This window comes from Bufo gargarizans, chromosome 8, assembly GCF_014858855.1.
Source record: "Bufo gargarizans isolate SCDJY-AF-19 chromosome 8, ASM1485885v1, whole genome shotgun sequence".
Taxonomy (NCBI): Eukaryota; Metazoa; Chordata; class Amphibia; order Anura; family Bufonidae; genus Bufo; species Bufo gargarizans.
This window is the reverse complement of record NC_058087.1, coordinates 75,048,877-75,076,267: the sequence shown is the minus strand read 5'-3', so window position 1 is coordinate 75,076,267 and position 27,391 is coordinate 75,048,877. Positions and strand designations below refer to the sequence as shown.

Sequence of the window (27,391 nt, the reverse complement as noted above, 5' to 3'; positions counted from 1 at the left end):
TCAGCGGTGATAGAGAAAGAGTGGAAAAAGCCAGATAAAAAGCCATTTATTTCTAAGACCTTTAAACGGAAGTACCCCTTTGAGGAAGAGGCTTCTACATCTTGGGACAAGGCCCCAAAACTGGATGTAGCCATTTCTAAGACTTCTAAAAGATCCTCCCTGCCTTTTGAGAATATGGGATTTTTAAGGGACCTCTTAGATTAGAGAATAGATTCTTCCCTTAAGAATTCGTGGGAATCTTCTGCGGCTGCTTTCAGGCCTAGTATAGCTGCCACTGTTGTTGCGAGGTCTATGTCACTGTGGTTAGATAGGCTGGAGGGGCAGATTAGGGATAAATGTTAGCATCTATACCCACTTTCCAGAAGGCCGCAGACTTTATTACGGATGCCTCGGTGGACGCGGTGAGGCTGGAAGCAAGAGCCACATCCCTTTCCAATTCTGCGCGACGTGCTTTGTGGCTTAAAAATGGAAAGGGGGAGATATGCCGTCCAAGCTGAGTCTATGTAGCATCCCCTGTGATGGCCAGTTTCTCTTTGGGTCTGAACTTGACTCTTTACTTGAAAAAGCGGCAGATAGAAAGAAAAAATTTCCCCAGGAGTCATTCACTCAGTTCAAGCAGTATAAACGGCCCTTTTGGAACCCGTCAAGATTTCAAAATAAGAAGCAGACGGGGGACAGAGAGCAGGGAGCAAGGACTAGACCCGGAAGTAAAGGTTTTTTTGTTTAGATCAGCCACAGCTCGTGCAGGAAAACAGGAAAAGCAATGATGCCATGATCCCAGTAGGGGGAAGATTAAAATTCTTCCTTCCTGCTTGGGAAAAGTTGGCAGGGAAATGGTTGATAGGTCTTCTGCGGGAGGGTCTAAGATTGGAGTTCTTGAGATACCACGCAGAAAGATTTGTGATTTCAAGATCTTCGCTTATAATGCTGCAAGAAATAAAAAAAATTGACAAGCAAAAAGGTGTTAATTCCTGTCCCAGAGTCAGAGCTAGGGAAAGGTTTCTATTCCACCCTGTTCCTAGTGAAGAAACCAGATGGGTTATACCGGACAATAATACATCTCAGATACCTGAACAAGTTCCTGAAAGCCAGAAAATTCTAAATGGAAACTATCAGGTCAGCGATATATCTTTTATCTCCAGGCTGTCATATGGCGGTTCTGGATTTAAAAGATGCTTACCATCATATTCCGATTCATCCAGATCACCAGAGATTCTTCCGGGTGGCTGTAAGAACCGAGTCGGGTCTTCTTCACTATCAGTTCCAGGCACTTCCCTTTGGCCTTTCCATGGCGCCTCGAATCTTTACCAAGGTAGTGGCGGAGATGGCTTCCTTCATCAGAAAGGAGGACATCACGTTTTTTGCCTTACCTGGACGATTTTATGGTGGTGGCCCAGTCTCAGCAGGCGTCTGTCAGGGCTCTGAATTGAGTGATGGAGGTACTTTAGTCCCTGGGGTGGCTGTTAAATGTACAGAAGTCCAGGATGCAGCCGTCAACAAGCCAGGTTTTCTTAGGTCTGGTTTTAAATTCCAGGCTGGAGAAGACTATCCTCACAGAGGAGAAGGCAGCTGGAGTTCAGGGAGTAGTTCAGAGGGTTCAGTCAGAAGAAACCTTGTCCATAAGGAAAGCTATGTCCCTGTTAGGAGTTTTGACATCCTGCATGCCAGCAGTCCAGTGGGCGCAGCGACACTCTTGACAGTTTCAGGGAGAGATCTTGGCTGCCACAAGACGGGCAGGGACGTCCCTGGAGTCAGTTATAAAATTATCAGATGTAACTCTTTCATCCCTAAATTGGTGGAAGGAAGTAGAGAATCTGACTCAGGGACTTCCCTGGTCTTTTTCCGGAACCAGTAGTTGTGACTACAGATGCCAGCCCCTGGGGATGGGGGACTTAAGTGGAAGATCAGAATTTTCAGGGAGAGTGGTCCCAGGGTCAGAGACTGTTCTCGTCAAATTGAAAGGAGCTGAGAGCTGTTTTGCTGGCCTTGAGAGCAGTTCTTCCTATGATCCAGAACAGACATGTGAGAGTGATATCCGACAATCGGACGGTGGTCTCATATCTCAATCATCAAGGAGGAACCAGGTCAGATTCCTTACAACGGAACCAGGTCAGATTCCCAGCTGGATCAGAGAAGCTATATCCTTGGCATATTCAGTGTCCGGTGCGTCTCCCCCTGTTTCTGTGAGGGCTCACTCCACGAGGGCGGTGTCCACTTCTTGGGCAGAGAGGGCCAGCGTATCTATTGAACAGATCTGTCGGGCTGCCACCTGGTCTTCTCCGTCCACTTTCTATAAGCACTATAGGCTTCAGCTTGACTCTATTTCTGACCTTCTCTTTGGCACAAAGGTCTTGAGTACTGTCAACGACCCTGAGGATGATCTCTGAAATCTCTCTCTAAGGTGCTGTCGTGGGGGAGGGGAAAAATGATGATTACACTTATCGGTAATCTGATTTTCCTGACCCCACGACAGCACCTCTTTATTCCCTCCCTGTTGGTGTAGGGCTGTGTGTTCACAGGTGTTGCAAAAAAAATATATATAAGAACTAAACTAACGTAAGGAGAGTCCCTCTCATGCTCTGGAAACTCACTGAGGTGGGAGAGCGGCTCCACCTTTTTATGCTGCAGGTTTCCTGTCCTGGGGCGGAGCCATCTCTCTAAGGTGATGTCGTGGGGTCAGGAAAATCCAATTACCGGTAAGTGTAGTCATCATTTTTCACTTTCTTCCACGTCTTTCAGGTTTTGGTTGCCATTTTAAAGCATTTGCGATCGTTTTAGCTGAGCAGCCAATCATTTTCTGCACTTCATTATATGTTTCCTCTCCCCAATCAACTTTTTAATCAAGGTACACTGTTCTTCTGAACAATGTCTGGAACAACCCAGTTCCCTCAGAATTTCTGAGATAAATGCACTGTTACCTGCATGTACAACATTTGCTGCCTTCCTTCCTTAAATAAGGGCAATAATTGCCAACTGTTTTTCAAAGAATGAATGACCTCACTGATTGAACTCCATGCTGCTTTTATTTTGAACATGCCCCTTTCAATAAGTGATTGAATTACAGAGAATCAGCAGCATGCATGTCATGACTGTTGGATTTCTATTACTCTGCTACACCTGCTAGTAAATTATTTGCCATGTAGAAATATCATTTCTACCAAAAACAGTGATCAGGTTAGTGATTTATGACTGCTATTATTTTGAACACAACTGTAAGTCAACTAAAATACTAGTGCATGCACTCGTCATCTCCCAACTGGACTACTGCAACATCCTCCTGTGTGGCCATCCAGCACTCTCGCTCCCCTTCAATCTATTCTCAACTCTGCTGCTCTTCCCTCGTTTCTCCTCTGCCTCCCCCTCTGCCAGTCTCTTCACTGGCTCCCCATTGCCCAGTGAATTCAGTTTAAAATACTTACAACTTCATATAAGACCTTCTACAACCTGCCACCTCCTTATATCTCTGACCTGCTTTCCAGATACATCCCCACACGTAATCCTAAATCCTCACAAAACCTCCTCCTCTGTTCTCATGTGCCTCTCCTCTACTCTGGTACTCACTGCCCCAACACATCAGACTCTCTGCCAACATCCAAACCTGTAAGAGTAACCTGAAAAGCCACCTCTTCAGGAAAACCTACCACCTGCAATGAGCATGCTGCCACCACACGAGCAGCCTATACCCTCACCTACTGTGTTCTCCCCTCCCCTTGTAGATTGTAAGCTCTTGCGGGCATGGTCCTCTACCCCTCTGTGCCAGTCTGTTAATAGTTCTTGTTTATTGTATTTTTATATTTGTGAAACCCGGTCTGGATGTACAGCTCCATGGAATTAAAGGCACTTTAAAATAAATAAATAAATAATAATAATAATAATATTACTAGCTGAATGCTTGTGCTGTTACCTTTCAAATACAGGTCATACAAATGTCAGGGGAAGCATAAAGTACATGAAAGGATGGAAAGAAGGAGATGGAGGGAACGGAGGCTTTCTCAAGGGCAACCTTATCAAGAGGGGCTTCACTCAGCCACAGACAATGTATGTTGCAATTGATACCATTGGGTCCAGATAGTCTGTGATTTGTAAGGGCTGTATTACACCAACAGATTATCTGACCAATATCTGTCCAATCAGACCGATAGTTGGTGTGTATAATCTGGTGGTGTAATACAGCCCTAAGATAATGTATTCCAACGCTATCTCTTACTTTTCACAGATAAGTGTTTTACAGCTGCTTACTGAGTTATTGATCTCCATTAGCAATACCATAATTATACATGTGTGTGTTATACTAGGAAAAAGAATGAAAGCATCAGTTGCTTACACTGGTGTCTGCATTCAAAGAACTGAAACTGAAAAACAACTGGCCATAGAAATAAATGTTACTACAAATCTACTTCCTTCCTCATATGACTAAAATGACAAAGTTAAAGAGGACCTTTCATCGGTCCAAACATTGTGAACTAAGTATCATAACATACAGCGGCGCCCAGGGATCTCACTGCACTTACTATTATGCCTGGGCGCCGCTCCATTCTCCCGTTATGTCCTCCGGTATATTCGGGGATCTGGTTATAGTAGGCGGAGACTTAGGGGACTTGGTTATAGTAGGCGGAGTCAACGTTTCACAGTAAGCCAGGCACCTCACCGCGATCTCCATGAAACCGTACAGAGACGTGTGTATGTGAAGGCAGCCAGTGGTTTGAAATATCCGGTAATCCAGAATTCCAGCCGTTCTGGGGATTTCAGATGTGCAATATAAAACTAGCATTTAGGTTAGATCCATTTGAACACAAGTATTGAAATAACAATCAACTTTCGGTATAGCTTCATCTCAGGTCTATGTTAAGCATTTTATATCACAACAGATTAGCCTAAACATTTGAAATATTTTTTTCTTTTTAGTTTTGGTATTGAATGTAAGTGCTGCGCATCTTAGTACATTTAGATTATTTAAAGGGGTTGCCAGTTTTGGACTCTCTCCGCTTGTTAGACAGGTCTTCAGACAACAAGTAGATCACAAAGTGCCTTAAGTGCCCCATCAGCAATCATCTATTCTCTCTGGGGGGCAGTAAGTGTTCAATTTCCTATGTTATCACCACAGGAGAAATTAAGTATTACACAGTGCTCATTAAAATGCATGTGTTATCTGTATCCGGAACAGCCTGCTGGAGTCTAAGCGCTAGTGTGGGTACAGCCGCACAGATTTTTGGGGAGGAGGTTTTGAAGCAGATCTGCCTGCAGGATTTTCAGCCAAAGCCAGAAGTGGATCCACCAGGAAGGAGAAGTATAAGCCCTTCCCTTATTTATCTGAATCCTTTCACATCCACTTCTGGCTATGGCCTGCAGGCAGATCTGTTTCAAAACCATGTCCTCTGTGTGGCCGTACCCTAAGAGAAAGTTAGGAAGCAGATTTTCCTCTGTTTCTGTCTGCAGGGGATGGGAGCTAGTTTTTGCCAATAGCTCTCAAACAACTTCAAGCCTAGGATATAGCATACTGATGAGAAAACAGCTACAAAGGTGCCAGATACAAGTGAAATAGTGGTCAGAAATAGTTTTATTCATCACGTACTCACTCTGCTATTGATTAATGCAAACTTTGTTGGGTTTGTAAGGTTCGGTACAGTGTCAAACCCATGGTATATTATAAACCATACTACAGAAAAAATGTGTTTTTATAGTCATTTTTGTGTTGCTTTTGTGAATTATTAAGAATTTTTTTATTTTATTTTTATTTTACAAAATGCATCAGCCTCTAGTTATGTAGTTTTTTTTTCTAGCATTTTCCTATAGGAGTTGAAACGTGCCAGTAAAAATGCCTGTTTAAAGTATGAAGAAAAAAACCTGTAAGAAAGAATACCAGAAAGAAAGTGCAAAAACAAGAAACTGGTGAGAGCTGTGAAGATAGCCTAAAGAAGACTTCACTTACCACTAGTGGGGATAACTACTGTTCTGTGGATTCTTGGAACTCATTTATCCAGCTCATTGGTTGGAGGGATAATGGATGTATTCATTTTAAACTATAGGGAATAGCCAAGCTTTGCCTTTTCATTGTATAATGAACAGGGGGCTAACGAGAGCACAATGTACTGGAAACTCTTATAATAACCATAAAACATAAAAGATGATATTTAGCGACATCTCTTAATTGGGTCATCCCATAAAGAAAAATGCAGACCTGCCGCCAGTCCTCTGTTTCGGGTCTAATAGTTGACATTCCCGCAGTCATTTGTTGTGATCGGGGTAAGCTGTGAAAGGCTGAATATTTCCCCTTCAGTGAAAAATGTAGAATAACGGGTGGGTAAACTGCTGAAAACATATCAGGAAAGAATATTTTTTTATTGTGCAGATATTTACATAGAATCGCCTTATATAGAAAACCTTGTAATGTCTATTCCAAACAACACAATCGCAGAATTATTAACCAGTGCTCATGTTGTGTTATTAGATGTGTTTCAGGGGGCCTGCCAAATTTACATGGAGAGGCACTGCTGCTATTCACAGTACTGTGACACAAAGACAAATGCTTGTACATGTATTTTGCAGTAATATTTTGCTTTCTTTTTTGGAAAAAAACTAAACGTTGCCCCATGTTGTAGGCAGGACTAATTTGATAGAAGACAGGGCAACATAAGTAGTCGGGGACAACAGAAGTAGACATGGCCTGCAATACCATAGTGCAGCACAAAGTACCGCTGCAGCAGAATCAAATACCACAGTACAGCATAAAATACTGCCGCCCTCTCGGCCTGAGGATGGTAATACAGTTGGGTTCAGGAGGGCAACTGCAGCCAATGAGCATCAGATCATTATGTACTTGGCATGCAGCCATCAGGAGAGCTTGGGTGGCCCCCTGGGCATCTGCCCACCGGGAAATTTTCCTGTAGGGTCTATGGCCAATCCACCCCTGACCCTAGCGAACATAGCAGACAGAATCTTGAGAGTGGGATTGCCTCTTAAGCTCCATTCACATCTGCATTGTGGCTTCTGTTCATAATGGAAACCACAAAGCTCTGGCAGATCTGTTGCATGATGGACATCAGCAGAACCTGACAGACCCCATTGACTGATGATGGGGTCCATCTAGTCTTGCCAAGGTCTCTGATATTTTGACAGGAAAAGTGTTGCTGCATGAATGGCACCCCTGACGCAGATGGGAACAGAGCCTTAGGCCGAATGCACACGGCCGTTGTTCACGGCCGTGAGCGGTCCGTGGAACCGCGGCCTGGATTCCTGCTGAGAGCAGGAGCGCACGGCGTCATGGGTTGCTATGACGCCGTGCGCTCCCTGCTGCCGCCGCAGTTGAGTAATACACTGGTATAGATCTATACCAGTGTATTACTGTACTGCGGCGGCAGCAGGGAGCGCACGGCGTCATAGCAACCTATGACGCCGTGCGCTCCTGCTCTCAGCAGGAATCCAGGCCGCGGTTCCACGGACCGCTCACGGCCGTGAACAACGGCCGTGTGCATTTGGCCTTTTTTGTGCATGACACCACCTGGTGCCAGTATACAGTGGATCCAGGCCTGTACATGGTTGTTCTAATTTGTATGTAGAATTTGTGGATAAAACCCATAGAAGTGCAATGGCAAAAGCATCAAACCAGCACATCTTTGGAAATAAATAATGCATACAGTATTTACACAGTCTCATACCCAAAAATGTTTTAACTGAAGCACTGGATTATTTTATAGTAACATAGGTAGTGAGATGTCACTACAATAATAAAAAGAATTGCTTTTTTATTACTTGAAATCATGGCACATGAATATTTAACATTTTTAATAGTTTGTGAAGTTTGAATTCCTGAATGAAATATGGTGCTCTGAAAAAGGCAATAAAATTGTCGTTTGAGTGTTGCATTTACTGTTGAAGAATGTTTCATAAGGATCTTGGACTATTATCTGCTGTAGTACAAGAGCAATATTGCAGATCAGGAGTCCAGATCACTATGTTTTTTATTCTACTACTACCCCTTGTCAGGACTGCCATGTATACCCGTACTGACCGACCGGAATGCCTCTTGTAAGAGATGTTGGATGGCCTCCTTACCACCTTAACAATGAGTTGGTGGAGAATGGTTTATGATGTATATTGGTTTCCAAGGTGCCAGGTGAAGCTTTTCTTTTTTGCGCATCAAAAAAGAGAGGAGTATCCACGTGTATTTCAAAGGTGAACCTCAAGCCAATCAGGTTGTATATCAGGAATTGCAGAGATACGCCATTAGCGAAACACATTAACTCGACACATAGGGAAATTTTAAATCTGTCCGCTTCATGAGGATCAAGCTTGAGAAACAATTAGGAGGGTTTAGCAACGTGAAACCTGGTGGATATATCAATTGAGGGTCACGGCTCCTAATGGGTTAAATGGGCAATTTTATTTAGGTTGCTATGTACAGGGTGGCCCACATAAAAGTAGCCTGCCTCCAGCGATAGTATTACAAGATGAACGAGCAAGTGGATTGTTTTTTTTAATTACCCACAAGTCACAAAAGATGATGAAAATAGTCCCCGTTCAGGTCTATGCATCTTTGGGCACGTCAGATTATGGTGGCAGATGCTGCTTGCAGCTCTTCAGCAGTGATGCTTCGGATGGTGTTAGTATTGTCCTTGAGTTCGTCCAGGGGATGTGGATTTTTAGCGGGTGCTTTCAGCTTTAAATATCCCTACACATAAAAATCGCATATTTCCCCTAATGATTGCTCCCTAGACAAAACGAGACATTATAACTAATGAAAGGTCTTTGGGAAAATAATTATAATAAAGTAATATGTAAGTATTTAGATTTTCTTAATTCCCAGAGAACCCCTTTAAAGGAGTTGTCTCAATTCAGCAAATGGCATTCATCGTATAGACAAAGGTAATACAAGGCACTTACTAATGTATTGTGATTGTCCATATTGCCTTCTTTGCTGGCTTGATTCATTTTTCCATCACATTAATACACAACTCATATCCAGGGCATACGACCACCCTGTAATCCAGCAAAGGTGGCCGTAGATGCACAGTGTAGTAAAGTGTGACGGCCTCTATGGTGGCTTGGACCATGGGAGCGTGTATAGGCACACATGCGCAGCAGCTCCCATGGCCCACCTTGTATCTGTGCTGCAGCGGTGGCCATAACCCCTGGATGAATTCTGTTTGCTGAAGTGAGGCAACCCCTATAACCCTTCCTGACATATGACGTACTAGTAAGTCATAGCGGGAAGTGACTTCCCGCAATTTGTCGTACTAGTACGTCATGCTGAAAGGGTGGGCACCGGAGCGGTGCACGCCTGATCAGTGCAGAAGCCCAGCAGTCACTGATAGTTGGGCCCCTGCTGTATCCGCCAGCATTGCTCTAAAAGTTGATGCCAGCAGATTAACCCTTTCTATGCCGCAGTCAGCACTGACCGTGGCATAGAAGGTGTTTGCAGTCAGTCAGGGTCTCCATAATGTTCCTGCACTGCGGTGATGGGGACCCAATGGGTGAGAAGGCAGCCAGATGCCTTGCATGCATCAGGGCTTGCCTTCTACGGAGGCCTAGGAGATCCAGCCCCTGGCTGGGTCTCCTAGGCAATTGTCAGTGTATTACACTGTGTAATACACTGACAGACAATGCATTACAATACAGATGGGGAAGTCCCAGAGAGGGACAGAAAAAATTAAAAATAAAAGTAAATACATTTTCAAGTGAAAAAAAAAGCCCCTTTCCCCTAAAGTTGTAAATCATAGGGGGAAAAACTCTATAAAAATATCACTACCCGTCAGATAAACACCGTAAAAAAAAAACAAAAAAAAAACTGTGCCACAAAGCCATTTTTACATCACAGAAAGTGCAATACCAAGCGATCAAAAAGTCATATGTACCCCAAACTGAACGCAATCGCAGACAAAACTGACTGAACTTGCTTGCAAAATGGTGCGAGTTTCACTGAACGCATCCGGACCTTATCCGTCACGCTCGTGTGAAAGAGGCCTTACAGTTCTGGAATGTATTGGATAACACTGACAGCATTATGTCAGTCTTTGGCCCCTTTCACACGGGCGGGTTAGGTGAACGCATTGCACCCGCACTGAATCCTGACCCATTCACTTCAATTGGGCTGTAAAGATGAGCGGTGATTTTCATGCATTACTTGTGCGTTGCGTGAAAATCGCAGCATGCTCTATATTCTGCGTTTTTCATGCAACGCAGGCCCCATAGAAATGAATGGGTCTGCATGAAAAATGCAAGCATCTGCAAGCAAGTGCGGATGTGGTGCGATTTTCACGCATGGTTGCTAGGAGATGATAGGGATGAGCACTGTATTATTTTCCCTTATAACATGGTTATAACACGGGACGCATACGGAGCAAATCCAGGACGCCCGTGTGAAAGAGGCCTTATACAATACATTCCGGAACTGTAAGGGTTACATAGCTTCATAAATCAATACAGGGAGTGCAGAATTATTAGGCAAATGAGTATTTTGACCACATCATCCTCTTTATGCATGTTGTCTTACTCCAAGCTGTATAGGCTCGAAAGCCTACTACCAATTAAGCATATTAGGTGATGTGCATCTCTGTAATGAGAAGGGGTGTGGTCTAATGACATCAACACCCTATATCAGGTGTGCATAATTATTAGGAAACTTCCTTTCCTTTGGCAAAATGGGTCAAAAGAAGGACTTGACAGGCTCAGAAAAGTAAAAAATAGTGAGATATCTTGCAGAGGGATGCAGCACTCTTAAAATTGCAAAGCTTCTGAAGCGTGATCATCGAACAATCAAGCGTTTCATTCAAAATAGTCAACAGGGTCGCAAGAAGCGTGTGGAAAAACCAAGGCGCAAAATAACTGCCCATGAACTGAGAAAAGTCAAGCGTGCAGCTGCCAAGATGCCACTTGCCACCAGTTTGGCCATATTTCAGAGCTGCAACATCACTGGAGTGCCCAAAAGCACAAGGTGTGCAATACTCAGAGACATGGCCAAGGTAAGAAAGGCTGAAAGACGACCACCACTGAACAAGACACACAAACTGAAACGTCAAGACTGGGCCAAGAAATATCTCAAGACTGATTTTTCTAAGGTTTTATGGACTGATGAAATGAGAGTGAGTCTTGATGGGCCAGATGGATGGGCCCGTGGCTGGATTGGTAAAGGGCAGAGAGCTCCAGTCCGACTCAGATGCCAGCAAGGTGGAGGTGGAGTACTGGTTTGGGCTGGTATCATCAAAGATGAGCTTGTGGGGCCTTTTCGGGTTGAGGATGGAGTCAAGCTCAACTACCAGTCCTACTGCCAGTTTCTGGAAGACATCTTCTTCAAGCAGTGGTACAGGAAGAGAATCTGCATCCTTCCAGAAAAACATGATTTTCATGCAGGACAATGCTCCATCACACGCGTCCAAGTACTCCACAGCGTGGCTGGCAAGAAAGGGTATAAAAGAAGAAAATCTAATGACATGGCCTCCTTGTTCACCTGATCTGAACCCCATTGAGAACCTGTGGTCCATCATCAAATGTGAGATTTACAAGGAGGGAAAACAGTACACCTCTCTGAACAGTGTCTGGGAGGCTGTGGTTGCTGCTGCACGCAATGTTGATGGTGAACAGATCAAAACACTGACAGAATCCATGGATGGCAGGCTTTTGAGTGTCCTTGCAAAGAAAGGTGGCTATATTGGTCACTGATTTGTTTTTGTTTTGTTTTTGAATGTCAGAAATGTATATTTGTGAATGTTGAGATGTTATATTGGTTTCACTGGTAAAAATTAATAATTGAAATGGGTATATATTTGTTTTTTGTTAAGTTGCCTAATAATTATGCACAGTAATAGTCACCTGCACACACAGATATCCCCCTAAAATAGCTAAAACGAAAAACAAACTAAAAACTACTTCCAAAAATATTCAGCTTTGATATTAATGAGTTTTTTGGGTTCATTGAGAACATGGTTGTTGTTCAATAATAAAATTAATCCTCAAAAATACAACTTGCCTAATAATTCTGCACTCCCTGTATAATGCTATGTGACCCTAGCAGCACTGGGAGTTCGGGCTGGGTGCCTTGCTGCGAGTCCACAGCGAGACACTCGCTCGTCTGAAAGGGTCTTTACACTGGCCGATTATTCGGCCGATAATCGTTGACGAGCGTTCGGATGAACCTCGTTAGCGATCGTCTTTCAGTGTATAATACTGCCGCCAGATGGCCCGATAAACGTACAAATGCTTGTTTATGCACGTTCAAACGTGCTTAAAAATGATCGCTTGCCGGCGGCAGATCATGCTGTCTAATAGCTAGGATTGAGCAAATCGAACTTCTGATCATAGATCCAAAGTCTACTCCTTCAAAAACGTTTTTAATGCTGCTTCTGGCTCCGCAAAGGTAAAAATCGTATTGCCTGAAGTTGCGTGAGACTTCGGGGAATTACTTTGGTATTTCTATCTGCGTCTTTAAAAACATTTTAAAATAGGAATCCGAAGTTCGCTTTGGTACCTAGGTACCAGCCAGTACCAGATCCTACTTCAGATTGCTATTTTAAAATATTTTTATGGATCAATCTCTTTTTTATTAAATCATTTTTATCATCCAATAAACACAGTTTGAGGTAACATTGGTTTTCTAACAATATAGATGAGGGAATAGCTTAGTCATACAACAATGTAATGAAGAGAGGATGTCAACTAGGCATATAAGGAAGAATGTGGAGGAAACGAGTCACGAGTCAACCTAGATGAAATCCTACCGTGAGGTAAGTATCATATGAATTATGCAGTATGGAAACAAAGACAAATTAGGAAGGAGTTGAAAAACATGACATGGACTGACATAGAAGGGAAAGAGGGGGGAGGGAGAGTATATAAGGTGAGGGGAATATATGTAGACAAATTGGCTATAATATTGACCAATCAGAAGGCTTATAAGGACGTAACGCTAGGGGTCAACCAGGTTGAGAATTGTGAAGATTTATGGAATAGAAACCAAGGCTCCCAGATTTGTGCAAAAGCAGATTCCATACCTCTATCTTCTGCACCCATTTTCCAGGGCTCCAGATGGCGACCAAAATGGTCGCCAATGCGACTTGGAATTGCAAAATGGCGACAAGACTTTGTAGTCTTGTCGCCATTTGCGCCTAAACCCTCCGCCGCTCTGTCTAAGAAAAATAGGCTTTCATCCAGCAGACACACGCTGCAGCCGTCTGCTGGCTGAAGATCCGCCCCCTCACACTACTCGGCATCTCCAGGCCGGGATCTCACAGACGTGTGATTTCAGCACTCCTACATCGCAAATCCCATCAAGCTCCCAGCAGACCTTGGACTCCAGTTTTCCCTCACAACAAACTGATGTGACTAACAAGTCTCAAACGTTTAATGGCTTCCCTAATCTCATAAACTTTAAGGAGCCTGAAACATGGGTATGTATTCTGCATTTGTTCTTGTCTATATTCCCCAGTTTCTACAGTGCTGATTGCACATTATTAGTACTCAGGACCATCATTACTGCATAAATAAGGTTAATTAGTAATTAAAGGGATTTTCAAGAACTTTAATTCAAAAGAAATTAAGCGCAGGAAATATGAAAAAAAAAACTCGCTCGCCGGTTTATTCCCGGCCACTCCAGCACTGATGCTGTTGTCCCCAGCAGTTTTTTCTTTCCTGAAGCCATGACATGGAATATGTCCATGTGACCATTGCAGACAATTACTGCCGTCATTGGTGATGCCAGCATGTGCAGCAGGTGACCTTAGACTCGCATCATGTGAATGTACAGCACCAGAAAATAAGGAAAGATCAGTGCAGGAGTTATGTGGGATTCAACAAGTGAGCGTTTTTTTAAATTTTTTATTATCTAACCTATTGCTGTCCCTTTTAAGTACTGAGTACAAAATGTTTAAAGGGATTGTCCAGTGCAGTGCAAAATTTTAGTAAAGTGTTTGGAGTGGTTTTATATTAAAGAATCAAAACTCGCCATCCCTCAATCCCTGATGTTCCCGTTCCAACTGGGTTTCCACTGGTCTCTACTTAATGGTCCAGTCTCCACAAGCAGAAAAATGCCAGGAGAAGCCTGCTCAGCCAATCACTAGCCATGGCGCGATACTTTTCTTGGCCAGTGATTGACTGAGCTGGCATTTCCTGTGTGCAGAGACCAGTGGGGACCCATTAAGCATTGAAATAGGAGTGGCAGGGGATCAGTGGTGGTGAGTATTGATTCTTTTTAAACCACCCTGAGCACTGTACAAAAAATTTTGCCTCCCTTGTCAACTCCTTTAATATTTTTCCAAATCAGCACTAAATGACGTATGTACAGTTGCTGTCTGATTTCTAGTGTGTTCCTGGTTTAAGCTGTCCATGCACTAATGGTGGACAGCCTTGACACCTATAACAGGAGTTAGATTACTGTGTTAGATTATTTTTATTCCTTGCAGGTGCTGATGGCCTCCTGGTACGGGACTGTTCACAGACCTGCCTCATTGGGCATGTGCCAGCTGACTTAATCAACATGCACTGCTTAAAGGGCTTATTGTGTCCTCTCAGACTTAGGCCTCTTGCACACGACCGTATGTGTTGAGGAAGGGTGGCGCGTATTGTGTGGGTGTGTATGTATATGTATTGGCGGTGCAGAGGACGATGTGCGCAGATGTGCCCAGCACCTGCGCCCATCCGCCTCCGATATTCCCCAGGGGCTCATCCATGCCCCTGTGGGAATTCATATAGTGTGGCCCGCGAATGCATATACATATACACGTGCCCATTTAATAGGTGATGGGCCCCTTTAATATATGGGCCCCTTTTATATATAGTGGGCCCCTTTAACATGTTGTGGGCCCCTTTAACATGTTGTGGGCCCCTTTAATATATATGTGGGCCCCTTTAATCAAAATATATACATGGTGCAATCTCTATATATAGATATATATGTCCCCCTTCATGCCCCCTGAAGTAACTGCCACACACAGCCCCACATACATTAAACCCCCCCTACATGGACCCAGATGCATCAATGTGAATGTGGCCCAAGCATTCACATTGATGCATTCTGAGTAAAGGCGCCAGGATGACCGGATAAGGTCCGGTCATTCTGGTGACCTCAAAAGGATTCAAATTCTAATGAATTTGAATCCTTTTGTTCCAATTATCTCCAGCCCGGCTGGAGATAATTGGAGCATAATAGAGAAAGAGGAGACACCTCCGCTCCCTCTGTTATGCGCATTCCGGCATCGCAATTACCATTGCGATGTCCGAAATGCTAAGAGCTGCAGACGGGAGATCAAAGGATCTCCCGCCTGTCAGCCAGTACACGCGGCCCTGCGGCACGCATGCAGGGATGCGCGGGCAGGCGCGGTGACGTCATCTCACCGCGCCGGCCCACGTGTTCCTCACAGTGGTGCGCGCTCGCGCACCGCTGTGTGGGCGGTACGGAGTGCGGGCGGCTGGACATATAAGTCCGGCTGGCCCGACACTAGGAGAAAGAGAGCCGGCCGCCCACCTTACCTGGAGGATCATCCCCTGGACTGACGAGCCCCCCTGGACAACGAGCAGGACCCTAAGTATCTTTATTAACCCCCCCACTATCCCACTAACGAAACCCCATTAACCCCCACGCTATTATTCCCTCCACTCAATTTACCCCCCCCCCACTATCCCACCAACGCTATTATCCCCTCCACTATCCCACCAACGCTAAGCCCCCCACAATACCCCCATTATAATACCCCTTCCATACCCCCCATTATAATAACCCTTGCCCCTGGTTATTATATTAACCCTTGCCATCCCCTGATATTAACCCTTGCCATACCCTCATTCCCCTGGTAACCCCTGCCATACCCTCATTCCCTTGCCCCTGGTTATTATATTAACCCTTGCCATCCACTGATTCCCTTAGTTATCACCCCTGCATTGGTTTGTGGTCTGCTTTACCCCAGCACGACCACCGTCAACCCTCGTCGTGCCCCCTAGGGATAGAATATTAGTCAGGTGGGTGGGTTGTTATACCTGTATGTGTGTATTGTATAGTTAGTTTGTGGGTGGAATTTGGGAACGTGTAGTGTAGTTGAGTATTGTATATGTGTAGTGCTGTGTATTGTTAGTGTATTGCGTGCTTAGTGTGTTAAATAAATACCGTTATATTTGTACCCTTTGTGTAGTGTGTACTTGTTAGCGGTAGCGAGTTAGTAAGGCGCATGCAGCTAGCATTAGTGATTAGTGTAAAGCATAGCGAAAGGATTGTGTTATTGTTATATAAAGGCATAAATAGGCGGAGTCTTCACTAGACGGCTCCTCCTATTTAGGAATATTAATTATCGATATTCGCATAATATTGGCAATTAATATTCTCCCTTTACATTGGCGAGCCAGGCCCACTGCGTAGATTTTGCGTTTGTTTTTGGTCTTAAGGCTAAGGGTCGCTAGTACTGTGAATTAGCGGGCAGGAGAGACGCGGTCAGCGGAGTGTCTGAGCGTCTAGGACCCGATAATTCGGACAGGAGAAGCGATACTTCCCTTACAGTACCAGAAATAAAACAAAATCTTTTGCAGAGAACTTATAGTCTATCTGTGTACTAATATTTTTGTATTTGCTTTACACGGTCACCGTCGCTGGGGTGTGGAGAAGAATACGTCACGGAAAGAGATCCATCTTCGTTGGAGGTACATAGAAGTCCGGCTGGTCGGGAAGAAGCGTTCCGGAAGAAAAGGACTTCTTTCAAGCAGCTGCAAGGGACGGGAGAGTACAGCACCAACAAGAAGATGGAGGCTCAGAAAAATGTGAGTATGAACTTTTCCACACTCCAACACTTAGCCAGAAACAGCACTTTTAATCCCATTGTTCCTACTACATACAAATCCGCTGAGCTGCTGTGGTCCGCTTTACTGGACCAGGTGTACGCTCATGACCAGGTTTGTATTAGTAGGAGTGTCTTTAACAAGACCACCAAACGCCTCCAAATGCTAGCCAAATTGGTTCTTTCCTATGAGGATACCATTTGGAAGGCGGAACACACAGAGACACTTGCCAGCACAAGAAGGGCAGGGGAGGTTGCGGACAAGGCAAACTTCCACTGCAATTGTTGTGTTGATAACTATAGAAGAATTCACACACTAGAGGTTCAATTACAAGAGGAAGCCCAGTGTACGGTCGAGAGGGGCAGAGAAATCTGTGTGTTAGAGTCGAGACTCTCGGATAAGGACAGTCTCTACTCTGACTTGGACAGAGAGCTACTCCGGCTGTACACTGAGATTAATCAGTATAGGAACAATACGGTATCTACGGATGCCCTGATTGTTCAGATGAGGGAGGACCTGGCTGCAAAGACGCAAACAATTGCAGACTTGCAGCGGGCAATCTCCAATTTGTCCAGGCCTAGTACCAACGGTATGGTGCCCATGAAACAAGTTTGTGTTTCGGGAACGGCACAGGGGGAGACAGCGGCGACAACGCCAGGGTCTTCGACGGATAATACATCCGCAGTGGTAGACACTAGGGGACATGTGGAGCGGTCACTACGATTCACCCCGACACCCGGGGAGAATAGGAGTAGCAACCGTTACCAGGAACAGGACAACGGTTGGGGAGAGGAGAGTGGAGGAGTATATTCCGCTTCCAATCCGCCAACACGTCCGGAAAAACAGGAAGAGATGTATCCTAACCATTCAAGTATGGAAAGGATAAACTTCCTGTTACGGATCTGCAAGGAGATCCCGAAATATGATCCCCATGTAGATCCGTTCGCTTCATGCGATATTTTCGAAGGTCACTGCAACAAATATTCAGTGGCTCCGGAATATCGCATGGAGCTGTTCAGATTATGGTTACCAACACACCTTAATCAAAGGTATGAGGTAACGGGGAGGATGCAACCCACGAATGGCCAGTTTCATGATAAGGAAGAACGTCTCTCCATACTCACGAGACTGGCCACGGGTCACTGGGATGTCACTCCAGAGGTTCTGTCAAAATTCAAGCCTACTATACATGATGAACCCTTGTCATTGTGTAGTCGGTTTGAAGCAATATACAGGAGGGTTACCAAAGATCAGGGTATTGGGATTCCACAAGGCATGGTGCGCATGTTTGTGGAAAAATTCCCATATCTTGATACTGCAATCCGGCTGAGTGCAGCTAGGGAGCCATCCCTCACGGACGCAGCCATGATTATTGAGCAGTGTAGACAAGACATACTGCTCAGTAAGAAGTCTGTGAAAGTGAGGGAGCGTGTGCCTGTATACGGTAGGTCACAAGACGACCGGGTACAACACACGAGGTATACATCCACCGTTCGCCCCACGGCCCCACCGTTGGAAAGGGCAGGAAACTTTCGTTGTTTCCTGTGCTTACAAGAGGGGCATATAAAAATAAATTGTCCACAGTGGTTAAACATTAACCGGACAAATTCGGATAAAAATGGCAATAATAACGGTTTCAGGATGAAACCCAATTTTGCCAGGCCTGTGGGGGGACAGGGTGATATGAATCTGGGACATTCATCAGGGCAAGCACCAAAATGCTTGGCGGTCATGAATGTCCCAGGGGGTGTGGAATCAAGAGATTCCACACCTAAGGATCAGGAACAGAGCGCAAGAGTGGCAGTATGTACCACACAAGTACCTACTGGGAGTCTGGTGGATATCGAATGAGGATTAGGGGTCCCTAAAGAGTTGGCACCAGTATGTCCAATCATACTGGATCCTTCAGGGAGACCCCATATAAAAGCCACGATAAAAGATAAAGAAACGGAAATCATGCTTGATACTGGGGTGGAAATTTCCATTACCAATATCAACCATGATCTACTCCCCAACAGCCCTCAGTGTGTGGTGATCGGATTTGATCACCAACAAGGGGGGGTGAAGGCCCACAGAATTGAGGAGGTAATCATTCAGATTACCAGGTGCACTACCCTCAGGATACCCATGTGGTATTACCCCGGTTCTGATAACATTATCGGAACCGATGTAATGACACAAAATGGGTGGATCCTGGATCTGGCAAATTGCATTGTGTGGAGAGGTCCCAGACGAACAAGGTGTTTGTCATTCAACGCCAGTATCTGGGACCACCTTTGCCAGCAGTAGATAACTCTACTGATGTGCTGGAACACAAGTGGCCTGAGGTCTCACACAATCCAGACCTTGAGCCTATTGTGTACAAGTACCCTGATCTGTGGGCCCAAAGTAAGAATGACTGTGGCAGACTGATTGGCGTTTTGGTAGACATAGAGGGTCCTGACCCTCCACCTCAACGCCAATATCGATTTCCACCAGAGGCCACCCATTCAATTATGGACACAATCCTTGAATTGAAGACTAGGGGTGTGGTCATTGAGGGCAACTCAAAGTGCAACAATGCCCTCTGGCCAGTTAAGAAAAAGGACACGAATGCATGGAGGCTGACCATAGACCTCCGTGTCCTTAATAAATACACCCCAATGTCAGCCCCAGTGGTGGCCCAAACTCCCGACATCATGGCCAGAATAAGTGGCAAAAGCCGCGTATTCTCGACCATCGATGTTGCCAACGGGTTCTTCTCCATCGAACTCACGGAGTCGTGTCGGTACAAATTTGCTTTCACGGTGGGGGACAAACAGTACATGTTTGCGGTACTGCCCCAGGGGTTCCATAGCAGCCCCACGTATTTCCATCAGGCATTGGCGGCTGTGCTGAGTGTATTCTCACGACCGGAATGCCTTTTACAATACGTGGACGACTTGCTTTTGCATACAGAAACCATGGAGGAACACTTGGTTCTGTTGAAAGAGCTGCTAGGACTCCTGGCAAAGTCAGGACTCAAACTGAGTCCCCATAAGGCAAATCTGGCTAAAGCAGAGGTAACTTTCCTTGGGGTCCAAATTTCCTGTGGAACCAAAGGTATCATGACGGCCCGTGTGGAAGCCATGGTAAAGTTACCCAGGCCTGGCACCCTTCAGGATTTGAGAAAATTCCTGGGGGTTGCCAACTTCATGAGGGAGTTCATAGAGGATTTCGCGGCCAAAGCGAAACCTCTCTACGAACTCCTTCGGGGAGAGGAACCCTCAATCAAAGGATGGTCCGATGCGCAGGAAGAGGCCTTTTCAACCCTGAAAAGGGACCTCTCCTCGGCGCCTGTGTTGGCCACTCCACATTCAGATGGGGAACTGGCCATACAGGCGCATGCAGGGATCGAGTCTATCGCAGCGGTCCTGGTACAGAAAGTAGGCTACGAGACCAGACCGCTGGGATACTTCTCCAGGCTGCTTTCGCCCGTCGAACGAGGGTTCGATGAATGCGCCAAGCAATTGGCAGCCATACACTATGCTGTTAAGACCACTGAGCATATTGTTGGCTTCCGGCCCCTCACTTTGCAGACTCCACATTCACCGTTGACCCTTTTACTCCGTGATACTCTCCCTGGAGTCTCCCAACAGAGATTCGGGAGATGGATCATGGATCTCAGCGGCCGGAATCTGCAGGTGGACCACAAGGCCAAGTATGTTCTGTCCCAGTTGCTTAACCTGACTGGAACTGAACATGACTGTGGCCAACCAGTAATGGACGACTCTCCACAGATGTACAGGACTGACAAACATCCAGATGACAGAGTCATCTTTGTTGATGGCTCTCGGTTCTATCTGGACGGGGAATATGTCACAGGTTTTGCTGTGCTGGATGAGACCACTGGTACCCAGAGTCTTGTCCGGTTACCGGGTCACATGTCAGCACAGCGGGCAGAGTTGGAGGCTGTTAAAGAGGCTCTGCTTCTTCACCCTCCAGGGAAACGAACTATATATAGCGACAGCTCATATGTAGTTCGCTCCCTCACACTGCACCTGGACATTTGGAAGAGAAGAGGATTTGTGGACAGCCAAAACAAACCTCTGGCTCATGTGTCAGTCCTGAAGGAGCTGTGGGAGTGGGGTATGGCACACGTGGCGGAAGCAGCCATCATAAAAATCCCGGCGCATCAAAAAGGGGATGAACCTTTGACAATAGGTAACAACCAGGCAGACGAACTGGAAAAACTAGCAGCAGTATCTGGGACCTTTAGGGAACCAGGCACTGAGCCACTGCCCGCATTCCGGATTGCAGCACATACCCATCTGAGTGACAGCCCGGTGTCATTCGAGGAGGAACAAGCTAAGGATCCTCTTCTAATGACACACATCCAAGTACCACAGCATCCCTGGTCCTTACAACAGGGGATCCTGTGTTACGACACCGGTACACAGTCGCTTCCTCTCCCGGTGGTTCCTCAGCATCTGCAAGCAGAGCTGACACGGTTGAACCACCAAATGTTTGGACTATCTTGGCCGGAATAAGCTCTTGCCTCTCCTGAGAGACAAATTGTACTGGCCCGGAATGTCCAACACAGTAGAGGAGGTTACGCAACAGTGCCTGGTGTGTGCTCAGGTTAACCCAAGGGCATCTGCCTTGAAGCCAGTGTTACAGCGGGTTCCTCCTGCTGATGGTCCATGGTCCGCTATCCAAATTGATTTCATCGGACCTTTGCCAACTGGGAGTCGTAACTGTCGTTACGCCCTGGTGGTAGTGGATGTCTTCTCGAAGTGGGTAGAAGCCATCCCTACGGTCAATGATTCGGCCTCCACCACTGCCCGTGTTCTCTGGGAACAAGTTCTGTCACGATGGGGGATCCCCAGATTGATAGAATCTGACAGAGGGACCCATTTCACGGGTAAGGTCATGAAAGCGCTTTGTGGTCTCCTAGACATAAAGCAAAGGTTTCATGTCCCTTATCACCCTCAGTCAGCGGGTATCGTGGAGCGGATGAACCGGACCATCAAAACCCGGCTTTCAAAGGCATTGCTGGAGAAAGGTTCCTCTTGGGTAACCTCCCTTCCAGCTGTGCTAATGGGTATCCGAGCCACAGAGGCCTCTACTACCGGTATCTCCCCATTTGAACTCATGACCGGACGTAAGATGCCCCTATGTCTACCAAACGAACCCCAAGTGTCGGAGCCCACGAAGAACGCCATCGCCAGGGACTTGTTTCTTCAACAGGTTCAGCAGAACCTGAAGGAGTTACTGCCTCATGCAGCTATACGGTTACACAAACCGTATCTACAGGGGGAAACACCTATGCCCTCTGTAGGAGAAATGGTAATGGTGAAAGTCTTTCATCGGGTCGGCCCTTGGGACGCAAACTGGGAAGGACCGTACAAGGTCCTTGAAGTGATGGGGGACACCATGCTGAAGGTACAAAGGCCTATCACGAGCAAGAAGAAATCCCGTAGACGCCAGGAAGTTTTTTGGATTCACATCGACCAGGCCAAAGCCACCGAGCCTCCCCAACTCAATAACGAAGACCGTTCCGAGTTGGGTGAGGGGGGGGGGGGAGGAAAGGGCTTGGTGGGTCGAAGGTGAATCCAATACACTTATACATATTCCATCTCATTGCAGAACACAAGAGGGAGACACTCCATGGGACCTCACTACCAGGGAAGAGCTAGGCATCCTCTGAATGGGATACGTATCCAGCTTGTGACACTGGTGGTAAGCATGTTGGTGGCAGGCTCAGCCTCTTCAGGGGAGGACCTGGGGACTAATATTGGTATGGCCAGCATATCACTTGATGGACCCGGCCTTTTAATGGTGGAATGTTTGGGTGGCAAAATCCTGGAACCATACGAGCACGTTACCTTTACACCAGGTCAATGGTATCTGTATGGTTTCCAGAGAGAGGGTTTTGCCAACGGTGTAATTCAGCATTATACCCCGGTGGAGAATGTGTCTGCCATACAACATGACTTGCACGCCCTCTGTCTCAAGGAATACAGGCATTTTCAGGACTTGGACCCTGTACCTATCAAATCCTTAAGATGGGTGTCTAGGAATCCACACCTGCACCCTTACCAGCAAGTGAGAGCCAACACTACCTCAGTGTTGTGTACAAAGGAGGGTTTGCTGAGTCCTGAAGATGTCACTGGGGCAGAGTACAGCGGTTGGTATATCCTGAAAGCTACCTTCCTAGGGAAGGATAGCAGAAACGGGTTGAGGGTTAGGACATATTTCGATAGGCCCATTCCGGTAAAAGGCACCCTGAAGGCTTATTGTATGTTGAGGGATTCCCAGATGATTATCACCAGGGAATCCAGTTATGTACAGGGACATGTATCCACAGATTACTTGCGAACCAGCATAATGATGTTAAAGTTAAATTGCAGTGACTCTGATCAGGCCATCTGGAATGATCAGAGTGGTCCGGTAAAACTGGAGGGTTTGTATCGAGCCACAGTTTTAAAGGTACGGACCGATGCCAAGGACCCAAGGTATACGCAGTTAAAGGGGTCTCCATCCATACGGTCTTTCATGATTACGATCATGAGAGACAACTGCGTTCCTGAGGTGACGGGATACTATTTCGTCACCTATGCCCACTGGGAACAGGATACCCAGATGGTGATGTTAGACACTAATCCCTGGAGGTGGGATTTAGTGTGTAATGGGGTGGACACCCCTACAGTGGATGTATGGATGGATGGTACCCCTATGACTGAGGAATACCGGGGTAGGTATGTGTCTTCCGATTGGACAGACCCCAGAGGCAGGGACATTAACTTTGACATCAATATAGATGGTTCATTCAAGTGGCCTTTTTGTGAGGCAGCCGACGAAGGGTGCTGGACCTTTACTCAATGGGTCTATCTATCTCAAACCAAACCCGTAGGGAAACTAGTGTTACAAGCTGGAGAAGACGAACAATGGTATCCATTCAAAGGACGGGGACAGGTCTGTGTTACGGTAGTAAGGGTCCCTTACGAAACAGAAGGTCTCCAACCAGTACGACCACATTCGGACTCTTGCACCACCCCTATCCATCAATTGGCAGACCCTGTAGCTCCTCAACTGTCATCCCCCTGGAAGATCATCACGGATGCAAAATTCATCCTGTTTACCTGGAGAATTTCCGTGGATGACTTCAGAGTGGATCACTGGGATCACAGGTGTGAGGAGTTCGTTAGGAACCAAATTGACATGGTAAGAGGTTGGATAGAGGCGGGGCAAGAGGTCAGGAAAGACGACTCTCGACTCAGGAAGAACAGGGGGAGGAGAGACCTGGTGGCTATGGGACTTGGCGGAGGTGCCCTGAACACTATGGATATGGAAGTCCTGAGAAGTAAGCTTGGGGAGGTTGCGCGACACGCCGGGGAGGGATTCAAGACCCAGATTGATGTAGACCACGTCTTAGAGGGTTTACAACACTCGCACATTGATGCCACTACCTCTCTATCTTCCGCTATACGTGAGAAGTTTAGGAGGTTAGTTGTGGGTCTTTTGGAGGAGCAGGATCGGGCTCAGCTTGCTCTGGCGTGTACGCAGGTCCAGAGCGAACTCTCGGACAACCTTAAACATATGGTCACGGCACTTCATAACGGCCACTTCCCATTCAACCTCCGTCAGCGAATAAGCCCACTAATTTCTCCTTTTGCCATTAATCACACCAACTGGTGGGTGGTTCAGTGGCATGGATGTCAAAATTTAACCTGCACTGCTTCGTCCCTGGCACCTGTATCCGGTCGCATCAGACAAGGATACAGTGTCATCAATCTAGGAACAATGATTAACAACCAGACGGTGCTTCATCCCCAGCTCCCCTCGGGCGTTCTAACCTATGAGGAGGGCCATCCCTCTTTGTTTGATACAGAGGGATGTCGGATAAGGGAGAATGCCATCCTCTGTCAGGGTAGTCGGGAGCGGACGCTCAGACACCAGTGTAGGAACACCGAGGGGTCCTGTGAGATGAAGGCCAACCCAATGCCCTCATCCTCTTTGAAATATTTGGGGCAGGGGTATTGGTGTGGGTACCAAGGGAGTGATCCATCATATGCAATTTTTGGACTTAACTGCACCGAACGAGGAACACTCCGCCCCGGAGCATACTGCACCCTTAGTCCCGTTTTAGGTTTGAACGTCGCAGAGCAGCAGGGAAGAACCCCGATTACCCCAGAGAAAAGACTTGACATCCGCCCCGATGTTCCTGTAAGACTTCAGAAGATTCCTCTTGGTTTCGGCAAAGAACTTAGACATCTCTTAATGGATTTTAACCAAGAGGAAGAGATCGTACAACGTCTTCGGGAGACGGAGAAGCAAGCCACCATTCAACTCACCCATGACCGAACAAAGATTACCGCGGTTGCCACAGCATTGGACAAGGACTCAAAGGTTTCATGGTGGGAGAGTCTTTTCGGATATAGTCCTAAGGCAACTTCATTTTTCAATTTATTGATACACCCGATGATAGTGCTTCTGGCTCTGGTTGGACTCATGTACCTTGGACTATGGTGGATGTATCGGAGAGTCAAGAGACTAACGGACCAACTAAACCAGAACCAGACGGCACTGCACGAAGTCAACCGCCGAAGGCTCAGGACATGACTCCACAAGAAGTCCTGAGGCCTAATCACCCAAAAGACAGGACAATTGGACTGAACTCTTGGGTTTGGGGGGGTTGGGGGGTTATTGTGTAAATAGGTGGTGTGAATGGGGATAGAATAGGGCACGATAGGGACAGGCCCCCTCTGGTTGCCATTTGCCACTTTGACCCCTGAACGGTAAGGACCATGAGGGAAAACCTGGATGTGTAGTGTAACGGAGGTATTCCCGTTGTTAGAATTTAGGTACCGTGACATCACCTCTATTGAGGATATATATCTGACCTGCCTTGTAAAGACCGATTCAGCTGTCCATGGGAGAACCGCACCCATCCTTCAATCAAGAAGGAACAAGACATGCTTAAGGAGAGTTGGCACAGAATGGAGACTGAGACTGCAAGGGTGGACCCACTCCAGATTCTTTGGGCGTGGACGACACCTGAAGATCGGCAGCAAGGCCAAGAGACGGCGAGGGTGTGGTCATTCTAAACTTCAGGAGTGACCAACACCGGAAGAAGTGAGAAGAAAGACCAGTCAAAGACTGCGAGGTTCAAGCCACTCCGGACAGTAGGAGGGGCTGACACCGTAACAATCAAGGTAGAAGAGAGTTCCTGGGAAAAGAAGATGACGGTGTATCCTGTGGATGGGGGAGTCAGTTACGGTGAAGGGCAGGTCGGAGGAAGTCATCGGGTTAGATGATGTCTAGGTACCTAAGAGACAGGGTGCACTCCGGTTTTCCTGGACCATTACCAAGGATGGGGTTGAGGGGGGCAAAGATGCCTCCACCCTTCCCCCCAAGAGATTGTCGCATTTCCGACAACAGGGGGATTGTTGAGGAAGGGTGGCGCGTATTGTGTGGGTGTGTATGTATATGTATTGGCGGTGCAGAGGACGATGTGCGCAGATGTGCCCAGCACCTGCGCCCATCCGCCTCCGATATTCCCCAGGGGCTCATCCATGCCCCTGTGGGAATTCATATAGTGTGGCCCGCGAATGCATATACATATACACGTGCCCATTTAATAGGTGATGGGCCCCTTTAATATATGGGCCCCTTTAATATATGGGCCCCTTTTATATATAGTGGGCCCCTTTAACATGTTGTGGGCCCCTTTAACATGTTGTGGGCCCCTTTAACATGTTGTGGGCCCCTTTAACATGTTGTGGGCCCCTTTAATATATATGTGGGCCCCTTTAATCAAAATATATACATGGTGCAATCTCTATATATAGATATATATGTCCCCCTTCATGCCCCCTGAAGTAACTGCCACACACAGCCCCACATACATTAAACCCCCCCTACATGGACCCAGATGCATCAATGTGAATGTGGCCCAAGCATTCACATTGATGCATTCTGAGTAAAGGCGCCAGGATGACCGGATAAGGTCCGGTCATTCTGGTGACCTCAAAAGGATTCAAATTCTAATGAATTTGAATCCTTTTGTTCCAATTATCTCCAGCCCGGCTGGAGATAATTGGAGCATAATAGAGAAAGAGGAGACACCTCCGCTCCCTCTGTTATGCGCATTCCAGCATCGCAATTACCATTGCGATGTCCGGAATGCTAAGAGCTGCAGACGGGAGATCAAAGGATCTCCCGCCTGTCAGCCAGTACACGCGGCCCTGCGGCGCGCGTGCAGGGATGCGCGGGCAGGCGCGGTGACGTCATCTCACCGCGCCGGCCCACGTGTTCCTCACAGTGGTGCGCGCTCGCGCGCCGCTGTGTGGGCGGTACGGAGTGCGGGCGGCTGGACATATAAGTCCGGCTGGCCCGACACTAGGAGAAAGAGAGCCGGCCGCCCACCTTACCTGGAGGATCATCCCCTGGACTGACGAGCCCCCCTGGACAACGAGCAGGACCCTAAGTATCTTTATTAACCCCCCCACTATCCCACTAACGAAACCCCATTAACCCCCACTATCCCACCAACGCTATTATTCCCTCCACTCTATTTACCCCCCCACTATCCCACCAACGCTATTATTCCCTCCACTCTATTTACCCCCCCCCCCACTATCCCACCAACGCTATTATCCCCTCCACTATCCCACCAACG

The 27,391-nt window shown here is 46.7% G+C and overlaps 1 protein-coding gene across 1 annotated transcript; it reads left to right on the top strand.

Moving 5' to 3' along the window:
- Positions 1-1,883: 1,883 nt before the first annotated feature.
- On the top strand, positions 1,884-25,332 carry LOC122945390. The gene is made up of 4 exons (XM_044304462.1): positions 1,884-2,163; positions 16,580-16,731; positions 22,357-24,031; positions 24,146-25,332. The coding sequence occupies exons 1-4, from the start codon at positions 1,884-1,886 to the stop codon at positions 25,330-25,332; spliced, it is 3,294 nt and encodes a 1,097-aa protein (XP_044160397.1).
- Positions 25,333-27,391: the final 2,059 nt, after the last annotated feature.

Bases quoted from the DNA above. Each gene is read 5' to 3' on its own strand.
- LOC122945390 (XM_044304462.1), top strand. From the start codon at position 1,884: ATGGGGGACTTAAGTGGAAGATCAGAATTTTCAGGGAGAGTGGTCCCA. The intron at 16,732-22,356 runs GTGAGTATGAAC...ATCTCATTGCAG, and splicing joins AGATGGAGGCTCAGAAAAAT to AACACAAGAGGGAGACACTC. The intron at 24,032-24,145 runs GCGGAGGTGCCC...ACCACGTCTTAG, and splicing joins CCTGGTGGCTATGGGACTTG to AGGGTTTACAACACTCGCAC.